The sequence below is a fragment of the Rhamphochromis longiceps genome, linkage group LG18, assembly GCF_057381845.1.
Source record: "Rhamphochromis longiceps isolate RC_006_pf linkage group LG18, R_longiceps_female_GT1.1, whole genome shotgun sequence".
NCBI lineage: Eukaryota > Metazoa > Chordata > Actinopteri > Cichliformes > Cichlidae > Rhamphochromis > Rhamphochromis longiceps.
In genome coordinates, this window is record NC_140574.1 from 37843713 (window position 1) to 37858412 (window position 14700).

The 14700-nt window shown below is 43.8% G+C and overlaps 1 protein-coding gene across 1 annotated transcript; it reads left to right on the forward strand.

Annotated features, from left to right (window-relative positions):
* The first annotated feature begins 272 nt into the window (after positions 1-272).
* Positions 273-6791, forward strand: ttpa (tocopherol (alpha) transfer protein). Its single transcript, XM_085389434.1, has 5 exons — positions 273-524; positions 1980-2133; positions 3017-3210; positions 4778-4888; positions 4982-6791. The coding sequence occupies exons 1-5, from the start codon at positions 345-347 to the stop codon at positions 5213-5215; spliced, it is 873 nt and encodes a 290-aa protein (XP_085245560.1). The 5' UTR covers positions 273-344; the 3' UTR covers positions 5216-6791.
* The last annotated feature ends 7909 nt before the right edge of the window (positions 6792-14700 follow it).

The window sequence follows — 14700 nt, forward strand, 5'->3', positions numbered from 1 at the left end:
CCCTTTTATCCTTTATTTATTCATCCTTCTTATTTCATCGTACTGTATATTGTTACCTTTACTTGCCTTGTATGTCTACTGTTCAGGCTGAACTGGAATGACTGGCTGTTCACTTTGTAATTTCAATAAAGTTTGAAAAGAAAAGAGAAAAAAAAGAAAAAATAGCGAGTTTCCTTACTGAGGAGTTGGCAACACTGGCCACTGCTCCTGTAGGTCTTGTGTTGGGATCGATACCAACATCAGTATCGCAATGAGCAAACACTCAAAGTCACAGCTGTCTCCTCCTCCTGTCTTTGGCTGAAGGCTGCCTCCAGCAGTCAAATGTAAGCGGACCTGAGGGCAGCATGAACGGACCTCAGCTCAGCGAACTGCCGGACGACTCGGAGCAGCTCAGGCCGTACGTCAGCCGCCTGAGGCGGGGTGCGCTGCGGGCCGGCGAGCTGTCCGCTGTCGGGAGCTTATCCAGCGGCTTTCTCCTCAGGTTTCTGCGGGCCAGAGACTTCAACACGGAGCTCTCCCTCAAGGTAAGAGCCGTCACTGAGAGTCAGGGGAAACATGCTGAAGTTTAGGAGAGTCCAGGAGAGCTCACAGAAACCACACCGTGAGGAAGACGTTTGGTCGTGCTGACCATCATCATCATTCACCCACGTTGAGCTGAGCAGTTCAGTCCTGAGCTGGGCTCGTGGGGAGGCTCACGGTTGTTTCCAAAATCACTTAATGTGGAGTGTTGGCACTGTTCTTACCAAACTGCATGTACGTTAACACATGGATTAAAATAATATGCAGCCTTGTTCTGTGCTAGCCTATCCAATGGTAAAGCTAAAGCGGCCTCACACGTGATTGAGTTTGCTCCTGTTTTGCAGGTGTTGGTCCACACAAGCTCGGTTGCTGTGATCTTGAACAGCTCATTTTCTGCTGGGTTGGTTCAAATGATCATTTTGTTCCTGCTTTGACAACATGAGCATTTTTGTTTGTCTCTCTGTCACCTGACTGTCTGCGCTGCACTCGCCTTATTATTCTCTTCGTGTCTGACCGCAGTGTGTTTGCATCACAGCAGACGTGCTCCTGCGTGGGCTCTGAGGTGTCCTCTTTGGCTTTCAACGATTGCTCCCTGAACAAATGTAAGAAGGTCTGCTGGTTTCAAAGTTGCTGCAGAGCTGTGGTCACGTTGTTCTTCATGAGCACGTTAAATGAATCAGTGCAGTTTAAAAACAGCGTTTACTTTGCTCCACAGGATAGTTGAGTAATTTCAGGCATGTGGGTCAAAGCTCTGCCGTTCAGTCAATCTGACTTTTATCACATAAACACTTCTTTGAATTTGCCTTTGTTTCAGATAAACAGCCGGGTCATAAATGTCTTATTTACTGTTTGTACATTGGTGCAAGGCTATCAGTGCTGACTCACAGCAAGGAGGTCATGGTCGTCTGAGCCTAACGATCGGCTCTGGCTTCTCTGTGCAAAGTTTGCACGTCCCTGTGCGGTCTTCCTCCCAGTTCCATGCACTTCAGGTTTATTAGCGATCCTAAAATGACTGTGGGTGTTGATAGCTGTCAGTCTGTGACAGACTGCCAACCTAGTTCCACCTTTACTTATGGTAACTGCAAAAGACTCCATCACACTGGTAATCTGGCTGTTGGCTGTGCTCTGCCCTGCAAGCTCACAGCCAACACTGAATGCAGCAGTCTTCATTTTGTTGTGTTGTGTGGTTGTTTTTGTTGCATGCAGTGATGAAGTATTAACCTTTTAACTACGTGTTTGAACCATGTTCATAGAGTCCTAGGAACTCCCTAATGTCCCCGGGGTGGAGTGGTGGTTCGATCCCTGGACAAGATATTAACCCAGAGTTGCTCTCCATGCATCCATCAGACTATGAATGTGTGTGGATAGAGAGCACTTACATGGGAAAGTGCTTGTGTGAAAAGGTGTGACTGTGTGAGGGAAGTATAAGAATGAGTCCCTCTGTAATGTGTCCTGTACAGCTCTTGCTCAACTACCAGCGGTGGCGAAGGGAAAGTCCTGAGATCAGCAGCTGTCTGTCTCCTTCCTCGGTGCTCGGCCTCCTCAACACGTCGTACCACGCTGTGCTCCCGCAGCGAGACTGCACAGGCAGCAGGGTGCTCATCTACAGGATTGGTCAGTATGCTTGGGTGTGGATGGATTATTGAAAGGGCCTGCTAGGAGCAGCCCCAACGACATCAACACGAGCTACGATAAGCAGGCAAAGCCTCCCTGGTCTGTTTCCTCAGTGATTTAACAGCTTTTAAAAGAAGCTGATCTTAAATTGTTATCTAGTTTTATAGGGTTACACAAATAAAACTAAGATGCTGTTTAATGCTGGTCATTCTCTTTGAGTCGACATTAAACTCATTCAGTCCTGTCACCATAGGACAGGAGCTCTGCTCCATCAGTACGGCCACAGATGAAATCCCCCTCATGTCTGTCACCACTGACCTACTCTCAAACTTGTTTCTCAACATTTTAAACATACTGACAGTAAAGGCAGCCTGCTGGGATGGTACGGAGATGAACTCTTCCTCTTTCAAACATGCAAAAGCTTCAAATAATCAAATGTCCTTCACACACAATTCTAAAGAGGAACAATACAAAAAGGAAACGTGACTGAATGTGCAGAGTAGAAGTTGACGAGCGTTTCAACGGTGCTACGATAACGAGCAGAGACATACGCTGAAACTTCTACTGTGCACGTGTCAGTCCAAAAACGGTTTATTGGCTCTCATTTATTAGCGAGGACTGTCTCGTTTTATTGTATCGTCTCTGACCGCGATGGCTGCACAGTTCCAGGACTGCACAGCACAATTTCAGGCTTTTAGTTGATTTTAAGCTAGATTTTAATGGCAAACATTGGTGTGTTTTGAAAAGTGGCTTTGCTAGTTCATGATGTATAAATGACACCGATTCAGAGATTAGCATATTAACTGTGCTCCACAGGATGATGCTGTGGTCCTTCTTCTGAAATATGTTTTATTCGTGTAGAGTAATGTCTGCTTGTTTGCAGGGCAGTGGAACCCGAAAGACTGGTCAGCCTTCCAGGTATTCAGAGTCAGCCTGATGACATCCGAGATCATCTCAAGGGAGAACGAGACACAAAGGCAGGGTGTGAAGGCCATATTTGACCTCGCGGGGTGGAGTTTGAGTCATGCCCTGCAGATTAACCCTTCGCTTGCCAGAAAGATTTCATCTGTGCTTTCGGTAGGACTGAGATCGAGCTGTGCAGATGACGACCTATCGTTTGTTCTTTAACAACAGAACATGTGTGTTATTATGAATGTTTACCAGTGTAACAAAACTCTGCACCACACTGAACCGGATGCGTTTTCCTTTCCTTCTATGACCAGAAGCCCAGGGTCTTGAGTCACCCCTCACTTCTTGCAGGCTGTCATGTTAATAATAATTCAGTGTTCTGGCCTGTTGGGACTGAATGAGCTATTAAATATTAATAGTTTTGTTAACACAAGATTTTGTATTCTTTCAAAATTGTTACAAAAGCCTTTAAATGGCCTGGTACATGCCACGCCCCCTTTAGTTTCAGCCCAGCTTGTGCAGGTATCGTTGCCATGGAGAGTGGGCCAGCTGCCTCAGCCAGCTGCTACATTGTATCGAGTTTACAGCTCATCAGCACATGTTGCTGTCATATCTGTAGCTTTACTGGACATGTGGATGCCTAAAAAACCTTCCTCAGCAATATCTGAGAGACAGAACAATCCATAACAAATTTCCCACGTGTGGGACTAATAAAGGTTATCTTATCTTATCTTATTAAAGACCTGACACGGTGCCTGAGAGATGGATCTGGACCATCTACTGTTTGCTGAAGCCTCAGCACAACTGGTCCCAGTGAAAGTGTGGCGGTCAACAAGCCATCCTCGAGGAAGAGAAAACGCTGACATGCCAAATTACACAAGAACTGATATGAAAATCAGGAGCAACAGTCCTTATGGAGATGAATCCACATGTGAAGTGTTTGGACCAAACAGAGGAGATACTGAGTAAAACACGGTGGAGGGTCTGTCAGGGTTTGGGATGGTGTTGGGCATCCTGTCAAAACTGATGGAATTGTGAATCTGGACAGCTACTGTCAGATGTTGGAGTTCCACCTGGAAAGCGTCTGATTTGCAACCTTTTCAGCATGATGATGATACCAAGCAAGCATTCCTGGGTAGAAACACACAATGGAACATGACCGTCCTGGACTGGCCTCCCCAGAACCCAGACCACAATGACTGAGGTAGAGTGGGAGAGAGTGGAGATTTAGAATTCAAGGAGCCTGTAGAGTTATTCCTGAAGACTGCTAATTACAAGAAAGCTGCCCGAGAGTTCGTGTTGAAAATTCAAGGTGGTCATGCCAACTTTGACTTTCCAGCTTGTTAGAATTGAGCAAACTCTGTTTTTGCCTGATATGTGCATGTGTGCAGATCTTTGAGGAAACGACTGCACCTATTTCTCCTTTTCCTTTCAAAATGGAAAAAAGGTGACTCAAGACAGTTTTTTTGTTTGTTTTTACAGCGACCCTTTTCTATAGAAATGTCCTTAAAAAGCTTAAACTGAAGGCCAAATGCTTGTTAGAGACTTCCTGTGAAAGGTAGCATCTTATAGCTCCTAAAACTGCTTATTTGTAACTCAGTCGTAACCTTGCCCCTAAGGGACCGGCTGGAAGTTCAGAGGTAGAACTTTGATGTGCAGAGTTTTCTGTATTTTTATATTTTTAAGTTTTCAACTTGTTAAATATGCTTTGATGCTTGTTTATGTGTATGTTCAGGACTCTTTCCCACTGAAGGTCAGAGGAATCCACCTGGTCAATGAACCGATGTTCTTCCGTCCGGTCTTTGCTATGCTTCGTCCCTTCTTGCCTGATAAAATCAAGCAGAGGGTCAGTACCCGCGCTACCTCACGTACTGGTTATACTGAAGATGACAGATAACAACTGTGGATTTGAAACATCCTTTCACCCTCTTTGTTGTAGATCCATATGCACGGTTCTGATTTCCAAGATTCTTTAAGTGGCTTCTTCTCATCACACGTTCTGCCTCCAGAATATGGAGGGCATGGGCCTGGAATAACACAAGTGTGTCAAGGCTGGACCAATCACCTGCTTCAATCAGAGAACCTCCTGCAGCAGATTGCTGCCCACCCAACGGGTGACATCACAATGACCCCTGATGACTGTTTGATCACAGAGGAAGGCGGGACTCTGTGAAAGATGATGATTGGACGTTTGGGTGGCTGACTCGCGTATACGTGGCGGGTTTGTGCACATGTCTACGGTCTCTGCAGTGCTTGTTGTGGAAGTTGGCTGAAGTGAGAGAGCTGAAAACGAGATCCTTAATGGCCGTGCTGTTTCATGTTTACGCCACAGCCGACCAATCTGGAATTTTTAAGAACAATAACAATGCTGATATTATTATGTCATGATTTTAAAATCATATTTTGATCGATCTGCTGCTTTTGTTTCTGTTATCATTTTTTATTTGTTACATTACTCACATCATGTTATAAGTAGTTATTTATTTATTTAGCCTCTGCCCAACTCAGCTATAATCAGCTGATTGTTGTTTCCCAGACAGTTTTAAACCTTCCCTCTGGCACCAGGAACAAATCACCACCGAGCTGACATGGGCCCAATCACTGAGGCTTTATAGTGAATGCTTATGGTTTTACTCAGTTTTTCAAGCATTTAGGAGCTTGATGTAAGTATCTGGGAATAGTGCTGTGTTGTAATTTCATCGTCATATTAATGCTGCTCCGGGACCATCACTGTAAACGATGAGTCACGCTGATGTTTAGTCAAAGGATCCTGCAATAAAAAGCTCTACTCTTAGTGTTGTGGAAGGTGTAAAAGTAGGGCAACAAAATCTGTGTCAGTCACACTGCATACATGGGATCAACCGGTCCGAGGCCCAACCCCCGGGCCTCGTACCGGTCCGTGAGTCGTTTGGTACCGGGCCGCGAGAGTTGAGGCTCAGGTGTGAAATGTATGGTTTTCAGGGTCTTTATCGGTTTTCAGCGTTATTTTGTTATCGTTTTGATCGTTTACTCAGTTTTCCTGGGTCTTTTCACCTGTGTTATGAATAAATCTTATTTTTTTTCGGTACCGGTACTGGTTTTATTTTGTTGTATTTATCCGCGACACCTTAAAGGCCGGTCCGTGAAAATATTGTCGGGCATAAACCGTCCGTGGCACAACAAAGGTTGGGGACCGCTGATGTAGACGGCTTTGGTCTCGGTGCTTTATAACAAAGGCACATTAACTCGCTCATCTAGATTCTAGTAAGATTTAAAGAAAGCTGCCAGCTCGGCCTTGCTGAACATCCCCAACATGTTCATGTCATTTGTTACCTTTTGGATAACTTCATATGTCAGGTATTAATGGCTCTCAGCTATACGAGTGTGCAAAGGTTTCAGGCAGCTGTAAACAAAGAACTTTACTGGCCCCAAATGTATTCTGCAGAAGGACAACGAGCCAAAGTCATCAAGAACTGTCTTCAGTGTAAAGAAGAACCTGAAGTACTGAAGTGAGGGTGTGGCCCCCACAGAGCCCTGATCCCAACATCACGGAGTGTCTGGGATTACATGAAGGATGTGAGGAAGCTGCATCCACAGAAGAGCTGTGCTGAGTTCTCTGAGATGTTTGGATCAACCTACCAGCCGAGTTCCTTCAAACTGTGCACATGGACCTAGAAGAAGGCAAAGGGCGGTCCCACCAACATGGATGTGATTCTCTGTTGTTCATTCACTGCATTTTGTTGATGGATGAAAATAAATGGTAACACTTTTATTTTTGAAAGCGTTCTTTGTCACAGCAGCGTTTTCTTTATCACGGGTCCGTGAGCTGCATGCTGACAGCCCTGTGTTAGAGCACATTTAATCTCTGATAAATGATATATTATGTACCTTTGGTTTGTGCCTCAGTGTCAAGGTTTCACTGTTCGCAGGAACGACTCTGTGGTCATCAGACACGATGGTGTTCAAAGTGCTGATGCTGGAAACCAGTGGAGGCATGATGCTGATGACATCCACTATTTATATACAGTAAATGACACACACACACACACACACACACACACACACACACACACACACACACACACACACACACACACACACACACACACAGAGGCTGTCAGACTGTGGACACTGGGCCAAACCTCAGAGGGGACAAGCCTCCCTCTCTTGGCCTTGTAGGCAAAATATATATAAAATCCACAGTTTGTAATATGCTTGGCTCAAAACTTGTAATATTTTTAGCACTGATGGCATTTTTAGTATTGTATGCCACATGTTCTGACAAGTAAACGATGCAGATTTGTGAAAATATAAAGGGCTCCAAATATCATTGAAAGTGTTCTTTAGACTCATTAAAGTCTGAGGTTTTCTGTGTCAGGCTCAAATCCATCTAACACAGTGGTTCTTAAGCTTGTTGGAGGAGCGAGCCCCACCAGCTTCATATGTGCATTCACCCCTCTTTAGTGAAAATTAAAATGTGATTTTTTTACTGGTGCACAAAATGAGCCGTGCACGTCATGGCGGAGGCTCTGCCGAACCCGAGACCGACTCACCGAACCCCTAGGGTTCGATCGAACCCAGGTTAAGAACCACTGATCTAACAGTTGATAAAACGATGAACTCACATCAGGGGAAATGGATGTTTGAACACTAATAAAATGAAGCCCATCCAGGCCACAGAGTGATGCTGCAGTCAGATTATCCTAATGTGAGGTTTAAATATATGATAAAGGGCTTTGACTCTGTTCTCTCAGTGAACACGAGCTCTGTAGGCACATATCAGCTGAGTCCAGACCTGATTTGACTTTAGCACCAATAACTTGAAGTTCCTGTTTTCTGTGTGAGTTATGAGTGTCGCATCGTTGTGGGGGGATGTTGGTCGAGTCTTCTTTGGCTTCAGTTCATTGATATTTGTGAATGTTTTCTTCCACGTGGCTCTGAAAGATCCTGCCACAGCATTTCAGTTAGACTGAGGCTTAAATCCCATCAACAGTTGGTCATGTGTGGTGACAGTCAGACAGGAGCTACCATGAAAGCAGTTGTCTGTTACTTTCTGTTGTTCTATCTCTCTCTCCAAGTTATCCCTCTGCTCCAACAAACTTTGAATATTCTGTTGACAGAGTTTTAGCTTTTCTCTGGAGAACAAAAAACACAGGATAAAGAAGACACAGTGCTAAAGGAAGATGACAGACATTTTCCATGGAACTGCATCACAGTTCATCAGGTGCTCAATGGCTCATGGTCCAGACAAATAAAAAGACGGAAGGAAAGTGGGGAGAAAGGACATTATAAGAAATGTTCTGTCCTCGGCTGAAATCATTTTCTACAAATTGCCGAATCAGTTGGAACAGATATGATTGGCCTTGTGTGAAAAGGGCAGGAGCAGAAAAAAATGGAATAAAACGGGAACATTTTTGAAAAGACTGGGCAAAAGCCTGTGTATTTTTTTTAAATTCTCATAAAAAAGCTTTTCTACTGGTACTGGTTTGTGTGGAGTCTAGAAAGGTTCACAAAATGTAGGTAAGGAGCTTCTGTAGCTCTAGAGGTCTGTCAGTGCCAGGTTCAGACCTGGCTTTCAGCACGTCATGCTCCTTCTGTCGGTGAAAGCAGTCCAGCTGGTCGAGGTTTCGTCTCAGCTTGAACATCCTGGCTCGGCAGAACTCCTCTTCTTACAACCGCAAGGTCACCATCGTCAACACCATCATCCTCTCTTGGGGCAGATGCAGAATTACATTTAGAAAAGGCTCCTTATGTGATGCAAACTTTTAGATACACTCACTATTATTCACAGACTGTCTTTCATGTATAGAAGTATATGATGCAACAGACTTTCAACAGATGCTGAAATAAAAAACAGAAATTGAACTTTATTGCTTTGCATAACAAGATCTGACCGAAGCAAGCACCGTGGTTTTGAATACAAGACACACTGCCATTTGGATTTAACTGCCCAATAGTTCTCAAAAAATAAAAACTAGCAAACACCCACTCAGACAATTCTTCTAACCAGTCCAAATCAGCAGGCACATCTGACTCTTCGGCTTTAAAGGTTTCATCACTTGGATCATCTGAAATAAATCAGCATAATAAAAAAAAAAAGAAAGCAGTTCTTTGTTTTGTCGATATAAAAATATGAGATTTGTGTGTCGTCCTGCGTGCTCGTACCACAGACCTTTGATCAGCATTCAGTCAGCATGCATATCAGCGTCGGCAGAGTTCAGGGAACATTGTGTTCTCTCCAACACTACAAACCCAAATGTTAGCAGCCAATCAATAGTGAAAATCAGGAGGTGATCTACAGCAAGCTCTTTATCACATCTTTGATCAAAAGCTTGTTGTTGGGATGAATCCCAGGCCCTGACCTCCCTATCTGTCCTTATCTGTTGGCAGGAGATTGTAGTTTATTGGGGGCTAAAGTTAAAGTAATATTTCCAGCTTAACTACATGAAGTTCAACGACTAACTTTGTTTTGAGGTGGTCTTGCAATAATGTGTAGTTATTACACCACCCACAGTAAATACAGAACTTGATGAAACATACCTGTGCACACCCAAAGAGCTAATCATTGAACGCGTCACAGAGCGAGCGACATGCTGGCAGGATTTCATCTGAAGCTGCTCAGCAGCTGGAGTAAATCTTCATTGATGAATTTCAGATGCATTTTTGTGTGTTTCACGTGTGCTGCTGTCACGTCCCATTCCACAGCAGCGTGGGAAACAGCTGTTTTTTATGTGCAAACATACGTGGAAATAAGGCAAATCAGTGTTTGCACAATGATGACAAGCCTGAAAGTCAATATTTGGTATTTTTCTTCAACATGTGAACTCTGAACTCTATTAGGCAAGTTTTCTCTAAGCAGCTTTCTGGAATAGTAACAAGGAAACATTCAGGCAGAACACCTGGACAGCTGCTGCTAACCTGCTTTTTAAGAGCATTCAAGAAGGTCGAGGGTTCCTGTGTGTCCTTCTGTGTGCTGGTGTGTCTCTGGTCATGGCCACATGCTGCTGTGCTCCCACTGAACTCTTCTCCACATATTTAACTTTCCAATGTGGTACAAAGGCTATCGTGCTCCTCTGTGTGCGAGTCGCCTCACCTACAGCTCCACTCAGACTCGCAGGCTGCTAATAATACAATAGTGTTATCAAAAACACATAATAAACTTTAAGGAACTTTGTTTCTGAGGGTAGATGCATTCTTTTAAAAAGAGCCTAAGATCCATTGCAGTTTTATTTTGAAAGTCAGTATATTTCTGCTTGTAGCATCCAGGAAACATTTTTATGGCTTTCATACTTTTATGCATACTACTAACTTTCTGCAACAACTTGGGGCTTTTATTTTGAAAACCACACGTATCTCATTTTAGCCTCTAAAAGAAAACTTTGGAAATTCAACAAGAGGCTGCAAGAACGTTTTTATCTGGCTCAGCCCACTGTGGAGAAATCCCATAACTTCAGATGAATGCATGGACTGTAGTTACGACATACTCAGAGCAAGTTCATCGTTTTAATTAATGCAGTGTGATGTGCTTTTATTACGTTTAGAGTCTAAAAACTACAGGATCCTGTGACGACACCGAGCTCTGTGTTTTCAGTCGGTGCAATGTGTTCGTTTCTTTTAGCTTTTATTCCAGTCTTGTGGACTCTAAACATGGTCAGCTCATCTGTACACAAAGCATATAGTGAAGCTAACAGCACGACTGTCGTTGGCACTGGTTGTTTCAATCCATCCAAGTCTGATTTCACGGACAGTGTGTGTAAATCGGATTCCTCTGGGAGGAAATCCGTAGAACCAACTGGTTTAGTGAGTACTGTGTGAGCCCGTGTGCACATCTTTAGAAGAAGACAGTGTGCTCATGCTTGCTCCGGTAGAGCTGTGAGTACATGCAGATTAAACATGTAAAATAAATGTTTATTGTCAATCAGATCCGTCCACTGGGGGGCAGTGTCTCCTTATACCTACCTGACCGCTGTATTATTGTAGGGTCTACCTTATAATAAAAACCACCTCGAGGTGACTGTTGTTGTGATTTGCTGCTGCATAAATGAAGTAAACTGATCTCACGTACTGGGTACATATACTGGACATACTGGGGTTGGACTAATTAGAGGCAGGTGTAATTGATTGCACTGATACACTAGCACACACAACAAACACTGCTGTGTTATTTTGTCTCTCTGTGCAGGCCGGGGCCTATTATACGCCACAGCCTAAAGGCAGCGGAGTTGCAGAGGCTGGAGTGATCACTGGCGATCTGCTTACAGGGTGGTGGGTCTGCGAGGACAACTGTTGAAGTCAACATGTGGTGTCGTAGCATAGCTGGCTCTGGCCTTGGGACTGTGTGTTTTTTACTTGATCTGCAAATGCGACACTGGACTGTTTTATCTTTTCTCTTTTGATTATTGTGTCAATAAATCACCTTTTAGAACTTTATTGACTGCCATCTATTTGCCCACAGCTGAGACAGTTGGTCAGACCTACAATCTTTCTGTGTGTGTTACAATGGGTCCAGAAGTCCAGGTCATCCTAGAACAGTGTCTCTGTGCTGTCAGCAGGGGGCGGAAGAGAGCTACACCTAAAAATGAAAAACATTGTTTTAATTTAAAAAATTTTAACCGGATGTCAAACCACAGATGTCCATAAGTGCAGTTATGTGCAATAGTGAGAAATGACACAAGGAAAAGTATTGAGCATACAAAAAGGCATGGAGCGTGCTGGCACCGGCTGGAATCTACCAGCAACTGGAAAACAATCGTGCAACTAACTGAAAATGATTTCATGTCAATAGCATATATAGAAATAGATTTACTTACCTGCTGTACTTCAGATTGTTCCACTGTTGGGTGCAAACAACAGTTATTGTCACTTATCATGTTTGTCTTTCCTGAAACCCAGAGTAACTGGAGAACCTGAAGACGCTGACAAATCTTCATTTTTTGATAATATAGAGATTTTATAAAAGACAGATTTCTCCTGTTTTGGCTTCCTGTTAAATCCAGGATTCAAAATCCTGCTCCTCACATACAAGGTCTTAAATAATCAGGCCCCATCTTATCTTAATGACCTTGTAGTACCATATCACCCTATTAGAGCACTTCGCTCTCGCTCTGCAGGCCTACTTGTTGTTCCTAGAGTATTTAAAAGTAGAATGGGAGGCAGAGCCTTCAGTTTTCAGGCCCCTCTTCTGTGGAACCAGCTTCAGTTTGGATTCAGGAGACAGACACTATCTCTACTTTCAAGATTAGGCTTCAAACTTTCCTTTTTGCTGAAGCATATAGTTAGGGCTGGACCAGGTGACCCTGAATCCTCCCTTAGTTATGCTGCAATAGACGTAGGCTGCTGGGGATTCCCATGATGCATTGGGTGTTTCTTCTTCACTCACTGTGTGTTAACAGACCTCTCTGCACTGAATCATATCTGTTATTATCTGTCTGTCTCTCTTCCACAGCATGTCTTTATCCTGTCTTCCTTCTCTCACCCCAACCAATCACAGCAGATGGCCCCGCCCCTCCCTGAGCCTGGGTCTGCTGGAGGTTTCTTCCTGTTAAAAGGGAGTTTTTCCTTCCCACTGTCGCCAAAGTGCTGCTTATAGGGGGTCATATGATTGTTGGGTTTTTCTCTGTATGTATTATTGTAGGGTCTACCTGACAGTATAAAGCGCCTTGAGGCGACTGCTGTTGTGATTTGGTGCTGTATAAATAACATTGAATTGAACTTAAACAAATTTGGTATCATTGGATGCAATCCCAAAAATCTCTTATTAAAACATGATGTGAATTTGGTGTGAAAATGTAAACACTGCTGGGTTTTTGTTTTTTGAGAAAGAAGCTGATTGGCAAAAAGTCTGTTCTGGGCTTTTAAGGATTTTGTGTGCAAATTCCAACGCAGCCTCCCTGAGAAGGCTCTGTACAGGATACAGGAGAGCCAGACCTCACAGGAGGAACAAAGCGGCCTTCGTTGTGGTCCTAGAAGCTCACCGTATCCTCTTATAGATATTTGAGTGTGGGATTTTGCCTAACCAGCATACATGGACTTCACCACGGCTGCTCCTCAACATTTTAATGGACAGGATAAATTCGGGGCCACATTTTGTGGATGCTGTGCTTCACCTTGCTTCTTCAGGTGGTGACCTGAGGGACTGTCTCACAGCTGACTGTGAAGCAGCGGGAATGAGAAAAACCACCTCCAAGTTTGAAAGGAGCACATACAAGGTCTGGGTTCTTCTGTCTGCGCTGACCAGAAAAATCTCATAAAACTGCTGAGTGTGAAGTTGGGCACTGTGACAGGCTGGACGTGCACGTTATATGTCTATACATCACACACCTGTGAATATTTAAAAGCCATTTTCAGCAGCTAATTAATGAATTTCTCATCGTTTTTATCCACTTTATTGTTGCAACAACTGACACGTGCCCAGGAGAAGCGACCTCTTACTGGGGATTTATGCTTTTTTGTACGTTCCCTCCAGTGAATTTTGATGGTTTCACCACTGACACCCAGGAATCTACCGAATCCTTAAACTGACGTTATTATTCTTTATGCTGAGGTTATGATTGTTATTCTCTCACTGATTAAATCCAAAACTGGGTGGAACAAATGCACAGCATGAATCAACAGTACAGGCCAGTCACAACAGCTGTGGGCTGCATCAATCCGATGTGTGCTTAAAATTCTCAGGTGTACATCAGGTCACGACGTAGGTCACAGGGTAGGCTATGACATAGATTTCCTGTCGAAGCGTACGTTGGGCATGACTGGCTTCTTCAGGAATCACTGATATCACAGATGTCCAAATCTGACTTGTCAGCCTACAGCAGATATGACAGGGGGGTCCACTGTCCTGCAGGTTTAGACCTCACCCTGGGTCAGCACACCTGAATCAAATGATTAGTTCATTACCAGGCCTCTGGAGAACTTCAAGACATGTTGAGGAGGTCATTTATCCATTTAAATCAGCTGTGTTGGATCAAGGACACGTCTAAAACCTGCAGGACACGGCCCTCGAGGCCTGGCGTTCGACGCCCCTGAGTTATGACAGCATATTTATGTTGCACCACAGTGTGGCTGTGGCAATGCTGCTCAATCCAAAGAATTTCTGTTGACAAATAACTGTGCAGCATGTGTCCAGCCATGTTAGTGACAACACACATGTTACAAGGAAATATTTGAGATGGTTTGCTGAGGGATGCATCTGCATCTCCTGTGACATCCTGTATAAACAGCGATGCACCTGGGATACTCAGCGGCGGACTTTTCTTCTTCGTTATTGGCAGTTGGCAAACGACGAATTGGTACACTACCGCCACGCACTGGTAGGAGGTACATATGTAAATGTGTGCATTTAAACGACAGAAACAGAAATGAGTTAATGAGTCCAGAGAGTTATCGCTTGTGCTGCCTCCGGAGTCAGACTGGACAATTAAATTATTAGCAAATTATCTGGCTGACTGAAACCATTGCATTAGTAAATGTAGTATTATGCTATTTACTATTCGTATTACTGTTTACTAATTGTTTCTTCGTGTAATAGAACACTGTACTATGGAATATCATGTATTTTAAAACGTAATATGTTAGCACTGTGATCAAATATCCAGCAGAAACTATTTGAATGTGCTCGCTGCTGCTTTTCTTTGTTTTGCTTGTAAACACTGATTTTAAAGGCCGCAGATCTTTACGCTG